The following is a 19522-nucleotide window of genomic DNA, read 5'->3' on the forward strand; positions in this document are numbered from 1 at the left end:
AAAAAGGTGGATTACGCGTAGAAAAGACGGGAATAAACGGCTATCCGTTGGAGGCTGTGATAATGGCTTTCGTTCGACCGTCGTTATGATTTTGCGCCTTGGGCCCAAGCCCCTCTCGGCCACTAAAGCGAGGGACGCCCGATACATTTTGCTTTTACGGGCCGGTGAGCCGGCTTCTATCTGCAAAGCGGGACTTCTTTTTTTTTATAATCTCAAGTAGCATTTCTATTAGAAACAATATATATTATTTTATAATGTTCAAATCGGATCTAAGAATTTTATACAATTATCACCCTACCTATCTTTCTTTTAAATGCAGTACTAATTATTCTGAACGAATTTTGAAAGTACACCACATAAAACTCATGTTCGAGTCCAAGCCTGTCTTTGATTACATTTCTTATTGTTGTAGTATAACTGACAATATATGCAAGTATGGCGAGGCCTGTTCTTGTATTGAAAATGTTCTTTTAGGATTTCCTAAGAATTTCCTAAGAGTTCCTAAATTGTAGAACCAAATTATTTCAATTTTCTGGTCTACTGCTTATACCAAGAAATCCTAGGAATTTTTAGGAAGTTTAATCATATTTTGTTGTTTTGATCGAACTTAGGAAATCTTAGGAAACTCCTAGGCACAGGGTAGAGTTTTTTGTCTATCGTTTTCCTTCTTAAATTCAGCTAATTCAGAGTAAAAAAACAACTCTCTTTATTTTATATATTTGGAGTGGTTTGTTACTGCTCTAAAAAGATACAGCTGGAGTAAAAACTACTCTTTCAACACGAGATGGCCTGGAGTAAAAACTACTCTTTCAACACGAGATGGCTGGAGTAGTTTTTACTCTTCAAAACCTACCCCCTAAAAGGAGTACTTTTTTACTCCATTTCTTGACCATCTGGAGTAAAAATAACTCTTTTCACTTCAGATAGTTGGAGTAGCTTTTACTCTGCTAAAATTACTCCCAGAAAAGAGTACTTTTTACTCCATTATTTGACCAACAAGAGTGAAAATTACTCTTTTTCTAATAAACCTTCGATTCTAATTCTCAGCAGAGTAAAACTTACTCCGTTAACGGAGTAAACAAAAAAAATTACTCCTCAGTGGAGTAGTTTTTACTCCAATAAAGGAGTTCAAATTACTCCTTTAAAAGTACTCCATCGCAAAGAGTAGTTTTTACTCTCTGAGTGGAGTAAAAATAACTCCCTGAAACTAACAGTGCATGTGGGATCTAGAGCTGCGACCGGGCTAGCGTGATGCCAATTGTGCGGATCACAAAAATGTTTTTTCATGGCATCTTGTACCTAGAGAAGATATCCTGCCCGTCAACTGGAACACAGGCGATCTGAATGATGTCGGATTCGCTGTCGATCCCTGTTGTCTATAGTAGCACCCCTCCAAACCTACGTAAATCACTGGGCTAAATATAAGACTCGTCTCTAAATCAAAAAAGGACAAGTTTGAGTTTTGATTGACGGTGTTGATATCCTGTATTTGGCGTAAATCCTCTAAATTAGAAACATATCCTTCGTAATCATTGACTGTGAGGCTCGCCTTCAAGTCATCAAGAGTTGCCCACGTCATCGGGCGGCTTTCGGGAGTTCTCTGTTCAAAGCTAATGCCAGTCTAGTACGAGACACCCTCGCGAGCCTCAAGGCGACATGTGCTTCTCTTTTCGCCGCCGGAGAAAGAACGCGCTGGAACCTCGAACATGCCAGGGCCCCCTAAAATAGAGAAAACAGATTGCTCAACTGGAAATACAAGCTTTAACGCATAGTAGTCCCTTTATTTTCTGTTACAAGAACGATGTACATTCACCCCAATGCGCCAAAAGTTAGGCGCATACCGTGCGTAAAACATCACTTACTGCTTTAGCTTACCAATGACGAATTGCAATATTATTATCTAGATGAATGCCAGTGATTAAAGTGATTTCTCCCGTCCAATGATGCCAATGATCGGGAATTACCAGATGGGAATTTTTTTCTTCCTGCTATATGAATGATACCGTCACTAAAATCTTAATCTGTTAATCTTTGCAGAATTTTTGCAGTGGTGAAGGATGCAGAATTTCTGCACTCTTGAGGGATACAGAATTTCTGCTACAAAAATAGCGGAAAGCCAAAATATGCAGTTGAAATATCTGAAAACTTCTAAAAAACATGAACTATCTTTTTAGTGCAGTTGGAAATAGCTAAATATAGTGACTTCAAACATTAGTCCGTCAAAAGTAAGAAATTTTGTATTTTCTTTTTTAAGTCCTCTGAAAAGTGGCATTTTTATATAGAAAATGCTAAATGAGAACGCGCCAAAACATTTGAGAGCGCCTTCTTTGGAGCTTTGGGCCCCACAACGCTCTTCAAACTCTCATTTGCTTGAGAAGATCCCGACGGCGCAAGCTTCTTAACGACCCCCAAAACTGGAATTTTCGAATAAACCATCAGTAGAGGCGGCTCGCAGGCTATATACATGTATAATACATTGCTGTATTATACATTCTAATCCAAATAAAGGCAGTGGTATTGATCTCTCGAAATATCCTATATACAAACGAAACTCTGGGTTGTGTCTGCATTGTTCCTAAGTGACACGAGCTGATAAGGTCCGACGCAAGCAGTATAGTGGTTCGCCGGTTTGTATTTCTTGTGGTGGGTCACAAAACTCTCTAAGAGTGCTACATCATCTGTTTGCTTTATATCGGAATCGAATCGTTTATATGGTAGCTAATACAATTATTACATTTAACTGTCTGGTTTGATGTTTTGTTTTCTCATAAATTGATTTTGATCTCGTTTCCCAAGCTAAAACGTGACACAGAAATATCAATCTTCTCGATCTAGTCACCTGCAGGCGCGTTCCCAGAATTGGCCAGGGGGGGGGGGGGGGGGGGGGGGGTGCGCAGTCATAGATATCATAAGGAAAAATAATGAGTATTTGAAGATTTCTTAAAAACAAATGACCAACATTTTGGTCGCCAAGGGAGGGGGGGGGGGGGGGGGGGGTGCGCGCCTAACCTATCTGAAAGCCACGCACCAGGGTTGATGGTCTTATCGTGCAGCCTCAGTATCCCGCTCTTGTATTCTTTCATCTCTTTTTTTTACGGAAAAGTTCGTGTTCGTGTTATATGATATCTTTTATCATTGCACAAAATACTTTTGTCTTTCCGCTTCCGTCTTTCGTTTTTCCGCACATCTAAATCACCTCTCTTTTGTATAGTGCCTGTTCCTTTATATGTGTTTTTTTGATATATGTATTGTCTTAATGTTATAAACCCTGCGTCCAACAGAAGTACACTTGTGTAAACCACGGTCAAAACGTCTTTTGGCACAAATCAAAAGTTATTTCCATCAGAAACAATTTCCATCAGAAGCAATTTCCATCATGAACATTTAAAACACTCACACCTAGCCCTGTCTTGATTGCTGATGTGCCTATATTTAGTAAACTTGATGAAAGCTCTTAGTGAATTTCATTATTTTGTTTAGAAGTACCCTGGTTACCAGAGGCTTCGAGCTTCGCGGCGACAACGATTTGAGCGAAGCGAAAGAGCTCTTTCGCTTCGCTCAAATAGGGTAGTTTAGAAGCTATTCAAGTGGCTTGACGTAAACCTCCGATGACGTCACGACCTATCCTTTTCTTCTGGCCGCTGATAGGTGTGCTTGCGGGCTCGTCTTCATGCCTTGGTTTTATTGCTGTCAAACATTGCTGGTGGCCGATACAGATTGCCACGATATGAACTGTTATAGGAATACTAACCGGCAAATAGTCCAGCATAATGGCTACAAGAGACGTATAATATCTAAGGACATGGCATTTTACTGTTTTGATATGCTAGCTAGCCATTTATACCGCGTGAAGGAGCCGTCCCGTCCGCACTTCACCAACGACTCTTTGTAAGTCTTTGTCACCACCGTCTTTTCTTTGTCGTTGCCTTGACCGTTGTCCGCTCAAGGGTTGGCATAAAGTAACCTGATAATCATTATAGATATCTGTTGCGCATTGTAGCCGATACGATTCGCTTCGAACATCCCAGTATGTATGAATCTCGTCAAAATGCTGGGTTGTTGTGCTTGACCGAATCGCTCAAAGAAGCAACTCATGTTTCAATGAATACCGGAATATTTTTGCCAAAATATTCCATGCTATTCCATGTGGATATGCTCCTCAGAACTCTCGATCTTTTGAACTGCTTGTAATTCTATTTATGTGCCAAATTTACATGGAATATATATTATATTACGGGAAAGAATAACAGACACTAGGTCTGTGAGCTCACATTTTGTGTTGCATGACAAAATTTATTTGTGTATGGCCATATGTAAATTGTGTGACAAAAACACTCATCAACCTCGAAAACCCTGTCATGTTTAAATTATTATTTCCTTGCTAACCGTTCAAACTAGATTTAACCTAATCTGATTTTCCCTATCACTTTTTCGTATACAGCAAATTATTCACAATAACATGATCAAAACCAAAATAAGTCACTAGACTAGGTTGTATGAATTGGATTTTTTCTCTCAATTATTATAGGTAGAGATGAAGTCTGATGTTTTGTCTTTTGCATTACCTTGGCTCAATCTATTCAACATTATTGATAGCCCTGGGTTTTCTTAAAGATAATCCCCTCTAATATTCTACAGCCCACATTTTGTAGAAGAGGACTGTTTTGTTTTGAATTTACATTAACTTACTGTGTTTTGCCTAATTTTAATTGTTATTTCTCCCACGCCTCCTTGAGGCTTTGTCTTAAAATTAACTATCCTGTCCAAACCTGTCACCGGAAATACAAAACAACAAGATATTTTGTATTAGATGGTACATATAAATTTTATAATTTGGAAACAAAATGTTTTGTGTTTAATCTTTATTTAGGAAGCTGTAATGTTAAAGAATCATTATGACTTCTAAATTTAATATTTAATATGACTCTCAATGAAATAATTTTTGACAGATATATATAGTAAGTTCTAAATATCATGGAATTTGGTAAGAGATATTCAAGGTAACACTGTTATGCAGTTTGTACATTTAGCTGTGTTTGGGTTAAACTGGCTCTTGTTGCTATGAAAACAGAATGATATTACTTTATAATTACTCTTAACCATAGAATCAGATAGGACAATGGCTAGTGTCCAAAATACCCATATCTACTTGACCTCTTTTGGTCTGTCATTCAAAATTGTAATTGCATAGTCTGGGTAATCATTTTTCTTGGCCTTTTCAATAGAATAATACTCTGTGAAATTATATTGCAAATTGAAGAGATAACGCAATGTTTCCCGAAGCAAAGGTAGAAAATGGAGTATGTGGACAAAAAAAATTTAGGTGGTCAGTTAAGACTTGCCACTATGATCCCCATCATGCCTAAGGTGTGTCTCTCCCTAAATTTAAAGAAAAAGCATCGGTTATTTTGGGAAATATATTGGAAAGTGAATAAAATACTGGTCTGTTCATATGTCAAATAACTTTTAATCGGTTACTGATAAATAGAATAAAACAAGTTTTTTATTGCTGTACTGTAATTTATAAAAACCTTCAAAAAGTACAGTATAATGTAACCAAAGCCAATCGATATCAGTGTTCTAATCTATCTGTTCTATTTCACAGGAATATCTATTAACTTTTTTCTGTTCTTCTTTTTCTTTTAGTCCATTATTTGTTACTTGGAAAATCGGTCATGATCGAAGACTTCGGGGTTGTATAGGGACATTTTCTACTATGCCTTTGCATGCCGGACTTAAAGAATACACATTATCTAGGTAAGATTGTGATTCCAAGTTCTTTAATTTTTTTTTTTATGTTTTGCATTATATCTATATCAGAATAAAAAAATAGAATCAAAAAGCCCAAACTGCCGTGATCTCGTACCAGAACAATTAATACAATACACCAAGAACTGGAATTCGAATCTGCCAAATTTTCGTCTTTAATAAGACTTCTTCAGGGCAGACTGAAGAAGGTGAATGGTTACAAGCTTATTTCCATCAGAATAGTGGCGCTAGACGCAAAAACATTACAACTGACAAAGACGCACATTTTCTAGAATAGTGCACGCTATGGATAAAAAGAATTTACACATCTCTCCGTGGGTTTCTACTACAAAAAAAGTCATCACTATTAAGACCCCGCGGGTAGATAGACTTAAGCCAATAAGCCCACTGGCCTTCCCTTTCCCTAAGCTGAGCCTCAGAGTTACACTTATCTATAAGTTGTACCATAACATTATTAAGACCTAAATGATTGTCACAATGAAAATGTTGATAGATAAAGTCATCCTTAACTTTTTCACTAACTGGTAAACTAGGGTGCTTATTTAACCTACTTTTATGATTATTAAAACGCTTCCTAAAACTATTGATAGTAGACCCTACGTATTGCTTTCTACACATAGAGCAAAGAATTAGATAAACAACAAAATCTGAGTTACAGTCCAAGTCAAAATTAATGACATATTTCTTATTAGTAACTGTACTGCGAAACTCCCGCCCTGTCTTAAGAAAGTTACACACCCTACACCTTTTACCGCCACACTTACCACAACCTATAACCTGAGTACTATCCTCTTTAAGAGAGGAGTGCACCAACATATCCTTTAAATTCCTAGGTTTCGTATAAGCCACCATAGGTACTTTACCAATAGCACCCCTACATCTACTAGAAGATTCTAGAACTGGCTGTAAATTACGAAGAATACCAGGTAAATTAGGTAAAGCTGGATAAAAAGTGACTACAAAAGGTACGCGGTCATTCTTACCTTTATGCCCGTCTTTCAATGTGTCGTCACTAGGAATACGTCTAACCCGGTCAACTTCCCTCCCCCAAATCTGATGTCATAACCCCTATCAACTAAATAACCTTGTAACTATTATACCCTTTTTTCGAAAGAAGAGTTGAATTCCAGTTTTTGGTGTATTGTCAGAATCAAAAAGATATACCAATTGCAGTGGAAATAATGTGTTCTATGTTTGTTTTTCTTTAAATTTGATAACATGGCCTTAAACTTAGAAGTGTAAAACTGGCTTTTTTTTCTAGATCTAAAGCAGAAAAAAAGTAAAAAAGCATATACAACTTTACAATAAATGTTAAGCGTCTTGATTATTTCCAGTAGTTACAGGGCAGCTAATATAGCTTTAAAATAAGTGTTACTATTCAATACTATTCAAAGATTATTGAAATAATTAAGAATGAAGAACCCCTGAAAGTAATAATTTTCCTTTCACAAAAATAACTTTGTTTTAAAAGATTTACAGTATATCGGTTGGTTTGTCTGAATAACCAATGTCTTGGTACTTAAACCTTGACACAAAGTAGAGTATCACTCATTTTTTTGTTTGATGGTTTTGTCATGAGCATTATTTCCGCTCAATATGACTGCTCTTTGTTCCAGTGCATTAAGAGATAGCCGTTTTGCTCCTATTACCAAGGATGAACTAGCTAATTTACATTGCTCCGTCTCCCTTCTCACAAACTTTGAGGAAGGTGTCAACTGTGTTGACTGGGAGGTAAGACAACTTGGCTGACACTTGTCTTGTGTAACGCCAATCCCATTCACTAAAACCCTGTATAAAGTTGACAGAATCATGCACGCATGTAACTAAGGGGCGGGGGGGGGGGGGGGGGGGGTGCCACCACCCAGCCACCAAATATGTTTTTTAAATTATCAGATCTAGTTTTTGCATGTATGATATATTCAACAGTGCAACATTTCTCACTTTGTTCTGTAAAGCCAGGCTGCAACAGTGTTTCGGTCAATTGATATCTGGGTCACATTTTTTCATGATATTTCCCCACTAATTATCAGAAACAATTACCTTAACAATTACCTAACTAAGCGTTATAAACTGTTGTGGTTTCTTTGGTTATGTTTTAGATTGGAGTACATGGAATAAGGATAGAATTTTATAATGAGAAAGGCCACAAGCGCACCGCAACTTATCTACCTGAGGTAGCAAAGGAACAAGGTAAAAATGTCTCTTCGATTTTCATCACCATTCATGCATTATCAACCAGAAACACGCTAGTGTTAACACATGTACACTTACATTTTTTTAAATCTGTTTCTTATCAGGCTGGACACAGATACAAACCATTGACTCATTACTTCGTAAAGGCGGCTACAAGGCACCCATCAGCCCAGAAATGCGTAATACAGTTAAGGTTACTCGCTACCAGAGCGAAAAGGTTACTGTCAGCTACAATGAGTTCATGGCTGCAAAGCAACGCCCCACATGACACACCCGTCACTCTAGGTGTAATTATTGTATATTTGCTAAGTAGTATAGTATGTGCATTTGAGACCCCGTTTTCTGGGTGCACCTATAAAACTGGTCCTTGACTGCACATCCTTTATTGCTTTTTAGTTCTACTGCTAGGCGACGTTAACAAATTGTCTTCAGTCGGAAATTCATTCACGGAAGCACGAACTTGCAGCTAATGTTAAAGGTAGTTTTATGATAGGAGGGGGATGGGTTTTGGATATCTTGGATTGGTATGTTTGGGTTTGCACAAGGTTATATAACAATTGTAAGGTTATCATTCAAAAAGGTGGGATTTAGTGTACATTGATTCAAGTGATTTTATGATTTTTATGCCTATTAGGTTGAATTAGTCTACCTTCATATAGTTTTACATTAGCGATATCGATTCCTTGTGCAATTTCCTTGATTTTTAGGCTATTTCCAATACTCATTTATTGCAGGCGTGCTTTCATTGCATTTTGTTTTTTTGAATTTCCAGAAGTGCTACCTCGCGAAATTTCACAGCAATATTACCAATTATAAATAAAGTATATTTAACTTATTGCAGCTAAATCAGAGTCTTAGTTTAGCAGCCATGATTTCCGTCACTCAATCCAACTGGCCCCTTGCGTGACTGGGGTCATTGCAGTTACTTTTAAGACACTGTGCCATAGTTATTGGTCAGGGACCCATCTCGAAATAATGGGTTTTTGGCTTTTTCAAATTGGAGTTGGACCTCAGGGCAGGGTAAGAGACGGATATAGGTTTTTTTGGAAATCGAGGACTCCGGCCCGCTAGATACTATCTTTAAGACATTTCTACTCGGATGGCTCAATCTTTTTAGGTCTCCGTTGATTTTTCCAGTTAACGGACTTCCGCTGTACAAACCAGTCCTAATCCAAGGGACGAATACTCTTTACGCTAAATGGTTTTTTTTTTTTTTTTTTTTTTTTTTGGGGGGGGGGGGGGCTTGTCGAAGAGTTTGGTTTTATTCTTTGCTGACTATCAGGAATGCCTTCTACAAGAGTCAGACCAACATTCTAATACAAGTACCACCGCCGCATCCAAGTAAGGCAAATAGCAAAGGAGGTATTGATAGTTTGATCCAGTAGCTAGAATTTAATGTAAATATTATGGACGCAGCGTTTGCCTTGCTAAGGTTTGGCTGTCGTGTTACACGTTCTGTCTCTTGCCTGCCATGAGGGTCCAGTATTTTTATAACGCTATAACTAAGCAATTTAGGACCGCGCAACGTCCGATTTCATTTTACAGATTGTGCCGTTTTACAGATTATGGTGTATAATTTGAACTTACACAGGTCGAGTTGTGTGAACAGCCGTTTTGACGTTTTTCTCAACACTGTTCTCGTTTTAATGTAAAACTTGAAGCTAAAGCTCAGGCTCTAAGGTCTTAAACAAGGACCCGCACTATAAAAAGGCTTAGCTCCGCCCTCTTGCGGCCGAATTAAATTCAAACTTCAAGATGACAACACGCCGTAACATTGCGTCGGTAATGAGGCTTTTTAGTTGTGTTATCGTTACTGCACATTCCTGCTCTTTTGGTAGGTTATTCATTGTTAGTAGCCAAGAGAAAATAAACGAGAAGAAAAGCGCTTCAAAAGTTGAGTTTGGGTTTCGCTCCTCGTGGGCAAACAAGACACGCTTGACTGAACTCCTGAGCTCCGCACCACGTGGCAGTTAGCTAACACCTGAGCCTTCCATGAACCTGGCCCAGGCCCTTTTTTAGTGCGGGTCCTTGTTTAAAATGTGCTTATCACACGGGTGACTGACTATAGGACAAAGGAAATCACAAAATGGGGAATCGACTTTCTGACATTTCTTTTGTCTTGTGTTCAGTCGAGCAAGAATTCGCCAGCAGATGCTAGCGCAGTTTGCACAGGGCTTTATACTGCTGTTATCAACCCCGACTTGACAAAGCCTTGCTTTCGCGTTTTTAAAAATCCACAGGATTAGCAAGAGACGTGTCCGTTTCGCGCGGTGTTTGATCGTGCTTATCACTACACAACCACCACTTGTGATTTTGTTGTAATTACAGACGTGCGCCATGCGAGGCACTGCTAGGCTTGACAAATGCTTCATGTTATTTTGTTTGAACTGACAAATTTTCAGATACAAGTGGTGGAATAAGCGCTCTCCATATTATTTCCTTCTCCCCATTTATACTAAGTTCCAGTAAGAAGGGTATGGGTAATCATTTTAATATCGCTGAAAAACTAGAAGAGGAAAAAAATGGACTCCTATAGGCTGATTTTAGACAACACCATTTAACCTGTCTTCGACATGTCTTAGGTTCAAACGTCGCATTATCCATGAGACGTATCTTCAATGCAAATGCCTGCAAATGAAGATGAAACAATCGACTTGATTATTTTGCAAGCATTTGCATTGAATACGGCTCATGGATAATACGACGTTTGAACTTAGCTTTAGCCATGAATTACACACTACGATTTTCGTGGTCAAGCATCGTAGCGGAGTCGTAGGCTGATTTATACTCTACGACTCGAGTTGTAAAGGTGTCGCATACAACTTAACCGTGCTGTCTAAATCACTTGATTACCCACTTGAGATCTTAAAAAGGCGGATCGCTTCAATTTTGTAAGCTTGTTCATACCAACTGATGTTTTTATTTAGCTTACCATCCACTGTACAGGGATTGAACAAGAAGATAATAAATCAAATACATTAAGCAAATGTGTGTTGTCTACATCATATCTATATTTTGCTTTCGGGATAACAAAGTGGTAACGAAGGAGAGGTGCTTAACAAAATTCGGCCATCATTCTGATGCCCATGTCGGGTCTAAGAACAATGGTTTTGATCGCGGGTCTGGGTATTAATGGACTACACTGGTTTGTACAGGCCCACCCAGGGAGGAACGGTGTATCTTTTGTATATAGTTTAATTAATACGGCTTTAAAAGTAGTGCAATAAACCATTAAGTGCCACGAGTTTAGATAGTGTCCCTCCAAGTCTCTGGCGCAATCGGTTACCCCTTTATTCGTTTAAGCAAAATTTCCCATCAGATCAGAGTGAAATTGTACCAGGGAAGGAAAACTCTGCCGGGGAGTCTGAAACTCAGCAGATATCCAGATGGCAAAAAACAGGAAAAGGAAAAGAAACACCAGGTAGGCTACCCGTGGCTCAATTTCTAATAGAGTCCACCCGTCAGATTCCCTTTGTAAAGTAATGTCCCACCGAGGTGGTGACTGGTGGGATTCAAACGTACATGGGTTATTTTTTCTTTTATTTGTGTTGATAATATCTATCTAAATCTAAAATCACGGATCACAATTTCATTTGCAAAGCAGTTTGAAAGTTTAAGTTTCGCTTTAAAGCCCCTTTCACTCTGATCACAATTGAACAAATAGTTACTCTTGCACATTTTATTACAACTTTGACAACCTTGGGTAGCAAGATACCAAAGTATATGCTATACCCGATATCACACTAAACATCAAGTGTAGATTGATCTTTATTAACACTCGTATTTCACTTATTGCGCTAATTCAAATGTCCTCTTTTGTGATATCCTGACTATTACACTTTGACTATTACTCTTTCTTTCCCAGGTTAATGAAAAACACTGTCACATTGCATATACTAAACCAAGAGAACATGATAATGGTCTCTTGACCAAACTAATTAAAACTATAGTTTACTTCGTGTATAGTCAAGTTTCAGGGTTAAAGTTCAAATATCTTTGGTATTTTTTAGTTTTGAAACTTTGGGCTCTGTCAGATCCTTTGTCATGTTTTCAGTTTACCCCCCTTGGGGAATATAGTATTGCCAAAGGGTATTGGAGACCGTCTACTTTTCTATAAATATTAGCCACAATAACTAAATAAATACATCTTTAGACATGTTATATTAAGAATTTTGATTATCAGCTAATTAACTATCAACTAATCAGCTAATTAACTATCAACTAATTAACTAGAGTAATTAACCAGACATTTGGATAACAAAAAAAATTGAGATTCTAGTAGTTAGAATATAATTAGGATTTTGGATGGGACCTTTCAGGAATACTGAACGGTTTTAGAAATGAATTTTAACTGCAATAATCTAATTCAGCCAATTTCAGGAACCCAAATAAGCTATTACAGGAAAATAGATGGAAAATAGCAACCGCTTCAGAAATCCAGATCAGCCATGCCAAAAATCCAGATTAGTCATTATTCCATGAATTCAAATCAGCCATCCCAGGAACCTGAGTCAGATAAATCCATATTAACCATTCAAGAATTTAGGTCAATCCAAATCGAGTCCAAATCTGCCATTCTAAATGGCATAAAAATTATAACTTACATTATATTAATAGGTTGCTACATGTTACAATGTCCCTGCATCGTGTTCGTAAACATCCATCTCTTCCACAAGGGCTGGACGGTGGCCCAGGAACATTTTTCGCTTTCGGTACATGATGAAGATGGCTACAGATATCATAATAACAACCACCAGAACAACAGATACCCCTATGGCAATCTTACGGCCAGAGTCCGAACCGCCTGCAATACAATGATAAGCTGATGAGTATTGCACAGTGGAATCCCACTTACTCAAACTCTAAAGAGAAACATAAGTCAGCTTGGGTTAGTGGGAGATTATTGGATTGAACAGGATCAAGAGAGCATAAGATAAGAGAGGGACACTTTGGTATTACCCGCGCGACATGTCGATTCCGAATCCGGCTATTTTTAGAAACCACCACCCCACCCCCGCGCTTTGGCATTTACATCTTGTTGTTTGCCGCTATTTTGTGACATGGAACCGAAAAAAAACACCCTATTTGCACAAATACCACCGAAAATGTAATTCTAGCATCAAGGATACGAGCGGTTTCAGTTTATCAAGGGGATGTAGTACTTCGAGGATTGCAAGATTTCCAAAACGAGACTTCATTCAAAATCAAGAGCGGAAAACCTCGTGCTTCAATCACAGTTTTTGCTCTAACTTGCTGCTTCTTCGTGGTTTCTCAACATTCATTATCTTCCTAATGGTCAAACGAAATCTGTAAGTTAGTTGTTTTTTGTGAATATTCCGGTGAATTGAGAAGGGATCCAAGAAAAATACATTTCATAAAACTACCTTGTAACGAGGGAATGCATTTTTGTTATGATCAAAGCCAGCAAGCTGAAGTATCTGAGCTTTTTTAATAGTAAGAAAATAAAGAGGGAGATATTACTGTACTTTTTTGATGTTGTTATTATTATATGTTATGTTATTATGTTGTTATTATACAAGCTGGAGTCGGGATTTGAATCAAACGTGGTATCACAGCCAATTTATCGCTCGTCGGTTTTTTCTTTCTTCTTCACTTGACTTCGCCGCTCAGACAAACAAACAGTCAAACTATTCAGGGATTTAGCTTTCTGTGAGTATATTTGCCAATCTAGCTTACTTAAGTTAGACTTGTTTTCTTTTCCCGAGTTTTTTTACATGATCTTTTTTCATTCCTATCGAGTTGGCAAAAGAACAACACACAAGCCGCGGGGGAGGTGGACAAAATAAAAGTAGCAAATCCTTACGCGCAGAGGTGGGGTGGTGGTTACTAAAAATAGCCAGATTCGGAATCGACATGGCGCACGGGTAATACCAAAGTGTCCCTCTCTTATCTTATGCTCTCTTGACAAGATATATGTTTCTCATATTTTCATATAAATCATTAACAACATATTTCTTTCAATGTAGGTATGATGTGATTTAATCAAGCATAAGTGCAAGGAATTCAAGTTATCCTATATTTTAGTTCAAATTATTCCAATTTAGATTTTCTAGAGTTCCAAATAGATGCGTCTGTAAAGGTAATGACATTGAAGGAATATACATGTACAAAGAAGCAATATACCGTATGTAAAACTGATTTAGAATTTCCTTATCATGGTTTGATGTAGATACTGAAGGGGCCAATCTGGGACTCCCAAAAAGGAATGGGGGCATTGTTTTTTCCTGGATTTCCAAGGGTTTATATTTCTTCTTAGAAAAATCCGAGAACAGGGTGGAAGGTGTCCAAATTGACTCACCCATTGATGTGCAGATGTTTCGGGGATAAGTGTAACGGTCTTTTATCATAATGTACTGCCCACCATTGTCTTTAGTCACCAGGTAAAGCTGAAAGGAAATCAACAATTTAGCTCTAAAAACTGTACAGTTTTTAGCAGTCTTTCAAAACATGCAAGTACTCATGTTATTTGGTTTCATGTACAGTAATTGTGTATGGAGTATGCCCTTCCAGTGCTCGGGATCGAACAAAAATGAGCCCAGATAAAAAAATGGAAAATCTAAAACAATAAGGCCTAGGACGAACACCATTCTTTTCATGTACCAGCCCCAATGCAAATGCATGGAAATGAACATAAAACAATCAAATTGGCATGAATTGCATTTTGGCAGCAGTTGAAAAGAACAGCATTTGCCCTAGGCCTAAGAACTTTTTTTTAAACCAGGTTCCCAAAATTGTCAGCCTATTGATACACACCACCACTTCTTACTAGGGTGATTACCTTGAACTCGTAAGTTGTGCCTTCAAAATGTGTAATAAAGGACTCCAGAGTGACAGGCGACCACTGAGTGTTAGGGGCACTCCTTTTCACCCCCATATCTTTGAGGATAGTCCCTGTCAGACCAACTGTCTCAATGTCGTTGTTCTTGAAGGTCTTCTCGGCAGCCCAAACCCACTTCTCCTCCTGCCGATAGATCTTGACACGCATGCTGGGTGAGGTGCTGCACTGATCAAAGAGTATAGAGGAGAAGCCAAGGTGGAGTGTGTCGTTGCCATACCCAATGGTAGCTGTGCACCAGTGTTTATCCCAGGAATCAATGGTGCAGTTGGCTGCAAAATGGCATTGATTTATGGAGATTGGAAAAGTAAGGGGGGACACAATAGTGGGATAATCTAGACTGTTACAACAAAAACATAACAATAATAACAGTTATGTAAGCAGGTTACCATGGGTGCCAGAGGCTCCGAGTTTTGCAGCGACAATGATTTGAGCGAAGCAAAAAAGCCTCTGGTGCAATGGATAGCCAGCCTCACTATGGTGCTGGCGACACATCAGATTAACAAGCCAACATACCCGTACAAGTTTCGCACCGATATGGAAATCACTGAAATCCCACTTGTGGATACAGTGAATCAGCAAAAATGGTATTAAATCAAAATAATTTTAGTAGAGTGTGCAGCAACAATACATCGAAGCGTGTTCTAGGTCAGTTCAATTTGTTTTCTGAAATAAAGGCATAAATGAGAAGTTTGTAGAGCGTTTATTGAGCTGAGCGATTGCTCGGATACAATAAAATCCTGTCTGTAATTTGCATAAACTGTCGACAACTAGGGAGGATAGCGAAGGCTAGCTTACTTGTCCACCGGGCATTACCGACATTAAAGTCAAGGTCCACAGAAAAACTAGAGGCAAAGGAGATGGAAACGAGTAAAAGATTTGCCGCTTATTCACTGATCATCGGCTTAGCTGGAGTGATTTTGTTTGTATATGTTTTCCCAAGTAAAAAACCGGTGATTGAAATGGAGGAGACGATCCTCCAGATATGAAATACTACTACAATAGCAACTTTTATTGACAAATCAAAGGCGTAGTACAAATCTTGCATGAAAACATTAGCACCATAGTGAGGCTGTCTATCCGTTGCACCAGAGGCTCTTTCGCTTTGCTCAAAATGTTGTCAGTGCAAAGCTCGTAGCCTCTGGTACCCAGGGTAGTAAGTAGATATGAATTTCTAAATTAATGAATAACTATGCCTATTTAATTGGCTAAATTACAAATGGCATGGGTCAAATAAACTCACCTGGCTTGCAGAGCCCTTCCACATGAAAGAACTCATCTATGACTTTGACAATGTTATCTGAGTGTGTATCAAATGGCAAGTTCACCTGGAACACCTGGAAACCACAGATCAAGAATGGAAATGAGATCTGATAGTCAGATGTTTATTTTTATATATTTTTTATCATGTTCATGAGATCTGATAGGGCATAAAAGATTACACCTATTTTCAAATGTATGTGGAATCCCGGGTTTCCAATGTTCTGACATTTGACATAGTCATTGGACAAGGCTAGTACTTCGATAGTACTTGATGGAAAATTACTCTCCAGTACACATCTTCTCTAAATGCTTTCATGTTTTGAGCACATGGATCATGTTGAGAGAAGAAATTAGCAATATACTTCATGTAGTCTGATGTTAGGAACTCAGTTGAGAAATCTTCTACACTTTGAAAATGGTTATGACATACACAAAGTACTAGCATTGTCGAATGATTATATCGAATGAAAAATTTGAAAACCCGGGATTTTGCAAACATTTGAAAATGGGTGTAAACTTTGTTTTTAGATGGTTATTATGACATTTTAATAACAAAGGTGTGGCTGACAAGGGCTCTTTAAGTTAAAGCATTGGTCATTGTCAAGTAAATGGCAAATGTGGCCAGGTCCAATCACATCTCATATGAATAAGCATGAAGACGGTAGACTGAGTGCATCATCAGCATCCGTTGTGCACCACAAGTAGTTAGAGTCAGGAGAAGGTTTCTAAACTTTTACTTTTTGTACTGTTAAGAAGGGATACTTTCCCTGTGAATACATTAAACCTTATCATTATATTGAACATACTGAGACATGCATCTTTCCAGCCATCTCGCCATCCGCATGATAATGTATTTCCATGGTCATTCCTTTATCAAGTGCTCCTACAAAGCAAAGGTGATTGGGAAAAGGTTACAACATACTGTAAAAGAAGAATAAAGTCCCTGGAATAAGTTTGTCTCCAAATCCGTGAGCACCCCCCAGTGACAGTGCTTACAATGCTTACGCGGGCCATGTGTTAGAAAACTGTGTATTTGGTTAATGTGATACCCTCGATAAACTAGGATTATTGCATTGCATTGTACTTGCCAGAAGCCAGACTTTTGAGTCAGGGGGGGGTGGGAGGGGGGGGGGCTGGTGTTGGGTGCGTTGGCAGTTACCTACTGATTGGACCATCATCTCTTTGAGTATTCTAGTATAGAGAGTATTCTAGTGGTACATCATATTCCTATCTGAGTTTCCAGGGCCAGAGGTGTTTAAACAATCATTAAAACTACTCTTCCTTTCAGGGAAAAACCAGCTGGTGATCATACTTCTGTGGCCAAAAACACCTCATGAAATCTGGCTATCGACTGCATTGACTGCATCATCAGGCTTTTGGTTGTTATAACTACTCTACCAGGAAGAATAGTCAAGGAAACGAACAGCAAACAACACAACAAAATGCATAGCTGTTGAAGCAGGATCTCTGACAATATCCATAAACCCTAGGTAAAAGAACTTGAATCAACCTTTTCAACCTGAAAGGAGACTCACCAATTTTGAATGGAGTTCTGATGTCTTGGCTTACTGTCTGTTGATAATCAAATCCTGGTGCATGGATTTTAAGTGTAACTGACACAGGAAGAGTACAAGGGTTGACTTGCACTTCATAGAAGACAGCTTTTCCATCAATGTACTGACGGCAGTCAGCAGTGAGGTTGCTTGTTTTGCCACAAGGGAAATGTGGTTCATCTAAAAAGAATAAACTATATTGGTATACAGGTATTTATTAATAAAGTTGCACATTGCAAATCTATTAGCCCATGTTGATTTAAGTGAAACACACAGGTAGGAGTTAGAAACTTGGGCAGTTTCACAGATAACCACAGGGACAGCTACCTTGGTCACTAAGAACTTGCAGGTGGAAACAAAGAACCCTATTTTACATACACTTCTATATTTCTGCATCGAATGCTACGCCCCCCCCCCCATCCCCCGCCGCCCCCCTCCTTAATTGAAATGCAGGCCATAAGACTGGTGCACATGCAAAACAAATATCGCTAGTGTGACCTGGCATTTAGTAACTGAGTAACTGATGCCATAGAAACAACAGGGGTCTCAGTAGCTCCAACACCCCCCCCCCCCCCCCACCCCTGCGGCCACTGAAACCGCCAGCTATTTTGCACCAAGCGCCAGCTACTTTTTTTAAAAAGTTGATTTAAGTATTATTTGAACTAATAAAATAAGATAACGTCCACACCCTAATTACCAATCTCCACAGCCTACTCTGAAACTTAATGAAGTCCTAATAAAATAAAAATAAAATAAATAAAACTTAATTTCCATGTCACACACATGGTTTGCAGTCATTTATTTTATATAATCTACTTTTAACAACTTAATATATAATATACTTTAATAACTTACCAAAATTCTTTCTAATAATCCTTCCATTCAGACTCTGGGTTGGTCTGAAATTGTCCACTAAAGAATTGGGCTTAGTAGCTTGTCTAGATGTCGAGAAAACACTTCGGAATTGCCTCAATTGTTTTTCGCTGATACTAGCAGTTTTCTTTAGAACAATCCATTTAACAGTTTCGAAACATGGTGGTGTTGTCAACGACCCATTATATCTGTAGAATTTCTCGGTATCGGTCGGTATTATTTTTCCCACTGGAACATTTTGGACGGTGATTTCTTCATCTTTGTAAGACGCATTTTGCAAGTTGTCAATAATTTCATTCAAAGCTGGATTATCCGTAGAAGAGGACTCAAACAAAACAGAGATCACGGCCAAACCATCGAGGAGTCCTTGTGCGGACGAAGCATTTGGATACTTATCGTTATAATGAACTAGATGCATCTCTAAAGGGTACTTAATACCGTGTATATGATGCTCAGAGCCCTGTATATCAGAGCTTCCAACATGAAAATGAAACTGCGCAAGGCGATAACGAGAGCTCAGATCTGCTCCCGTCGCGACGAAAGGCTCACTAGATAGAATGTCTGCTTCAATAGCGTGCCCGTGATGATTAACAAGCAAAACGTCTGTCGTATTGGGGTATCTTATATCCAAATCTGTTAAGCTGCCATCGTATTTTGCCTCTTCGGTGTTTATATTGATAGGAGATTGCTTTTTGCCACCACAATGTGGGAAATGATTCGGCCATGTGCTTGGCCCAGTTGCTTCATCGTAAGACCAATCTCCCATCGGATCCGCTGCTTCTACCCGCTCCAATGCGCCGAGGATAAACACAATCAAACAGAAGAAAAAGAGGAACCTGCAAACCAATGACATAGTTCCACCAGACAGCCGAAGGTAAAACAATAATCAAATTTCCTATCTTTCTCTCATCTTTCCCGTCTTTCGACCATCTCCTCTGACGTATGAGTCCGCAATACTGAATCACGTTTGGTCAGCTGAGTTTCCCGCCCTGACCCAGACTTCGCGCGGTTTGCT

At 38.7% G+C, this 19522-nt stretch overlaps 2 protein-coding genes and 1 long non-coding RNA gene across 6 annotated transcripts; 1 reads left to right on the forward strand and 2 right to left on the reverse strand.

Annotated features, from left to right (window-relative positions):
- Positions 1–724: 724 nt before the first annotated feature.
- LOC116601870 lies at positions 725–3760 on the reverse strand. Of its 2 annotated transcripts, none has more exons than XR_004290177.2 (2): positions 3029–3760; positions 725–1719 (listed from the first exon to the last, which is right to left on the reverse strand). It is a non-coding gene; the product is annotated as an uncharacterized LOC116601870 (long non-coding RNA). The 2 variants fall into 2 exon arrangements; XR_004290178.2 differs by having other exon boundaries at positions 3010–3760.
- On the forward strand, positions 3650–10949 carry LOC5518107 (AMME syndrome candidate gene 1 protein homolog). 2 transcript variants are annotated; one of them, XM_032362683.2, is made up of 6 exons: positions 3650–3888; positions 5647–5757; positions 7386–7500; positions 7869–7959; positions 8067–8249; positions 8359–10949. In XM_032362683.2, the coding sequence occupies exons 1-5, from the start codon at positions 3671–3673 to the stop codon at positions 8228–8230; spliced, it is 699 nt and encodes a 232-aa protein (XP_032218574.1). In that variant the 5' UTR covers positions 3650–3670; the 3' UTR covers positions 8231–8249; positions 8359–10949. The 2 variants fall into 2 exon arrangements, with proteins under 2 accessions (XP_032218574.1, XP_001638088.2); XM_001638038.3 differs by having other exon boundaries at positions 8067–10949.
- Positions 10950–11626: 677 nt separating this feature from the next.
- On the reverse strand, positions 11627–19471 carry LOC5518105. 2 transcript variants are annotated; one of them, XM_048733052.1, is made up of 8 exons: positions 18490–19471; positions 17617–17814; positions 16888–16964; positions 16062–16155; positions 14762–15090; positions 14282–14369; positions 12567–12766; positions 11627–12468 (listed from the first exon to the last, which is right to left on the reverse strand). In XM_048733052.1, the coding sequence occupies exons 1-7, from the start codon at positions 19358–19360 to the stop codon at positions 12591–12593; spliced, it is 1833 nt and encodes a 610-aa protein (XP_048589009.1). In that variant the 5' UTR covers positions 19361–19471; the 3' UTR covers positions 11627–12468; positions 12567–12590. The 2 variants fall into 2 exon arrangements, with proteins under 2 accessions (XP_048589009.1, XP_048589008.1); XM_048733051.1 differs by having other exon boundaries at positions 11627–12766.
- Between the last annotated feature and the right edge of the window lie 51 nt (positions 19472–19522).

Source organism: Nematostella vectensis, chromosome 9 (assembly GCF_932526225.1).
Source record: "Nematostella vectensis chromosome 9, jaNemVect1.1, whole genome shotgun sequence".
NCBI lineage: Eukaryota > Metazoa > Cnidaria > Anthozoa > Actiniaria > Edwardsiidae > Nematostella > Nematostella vectensis.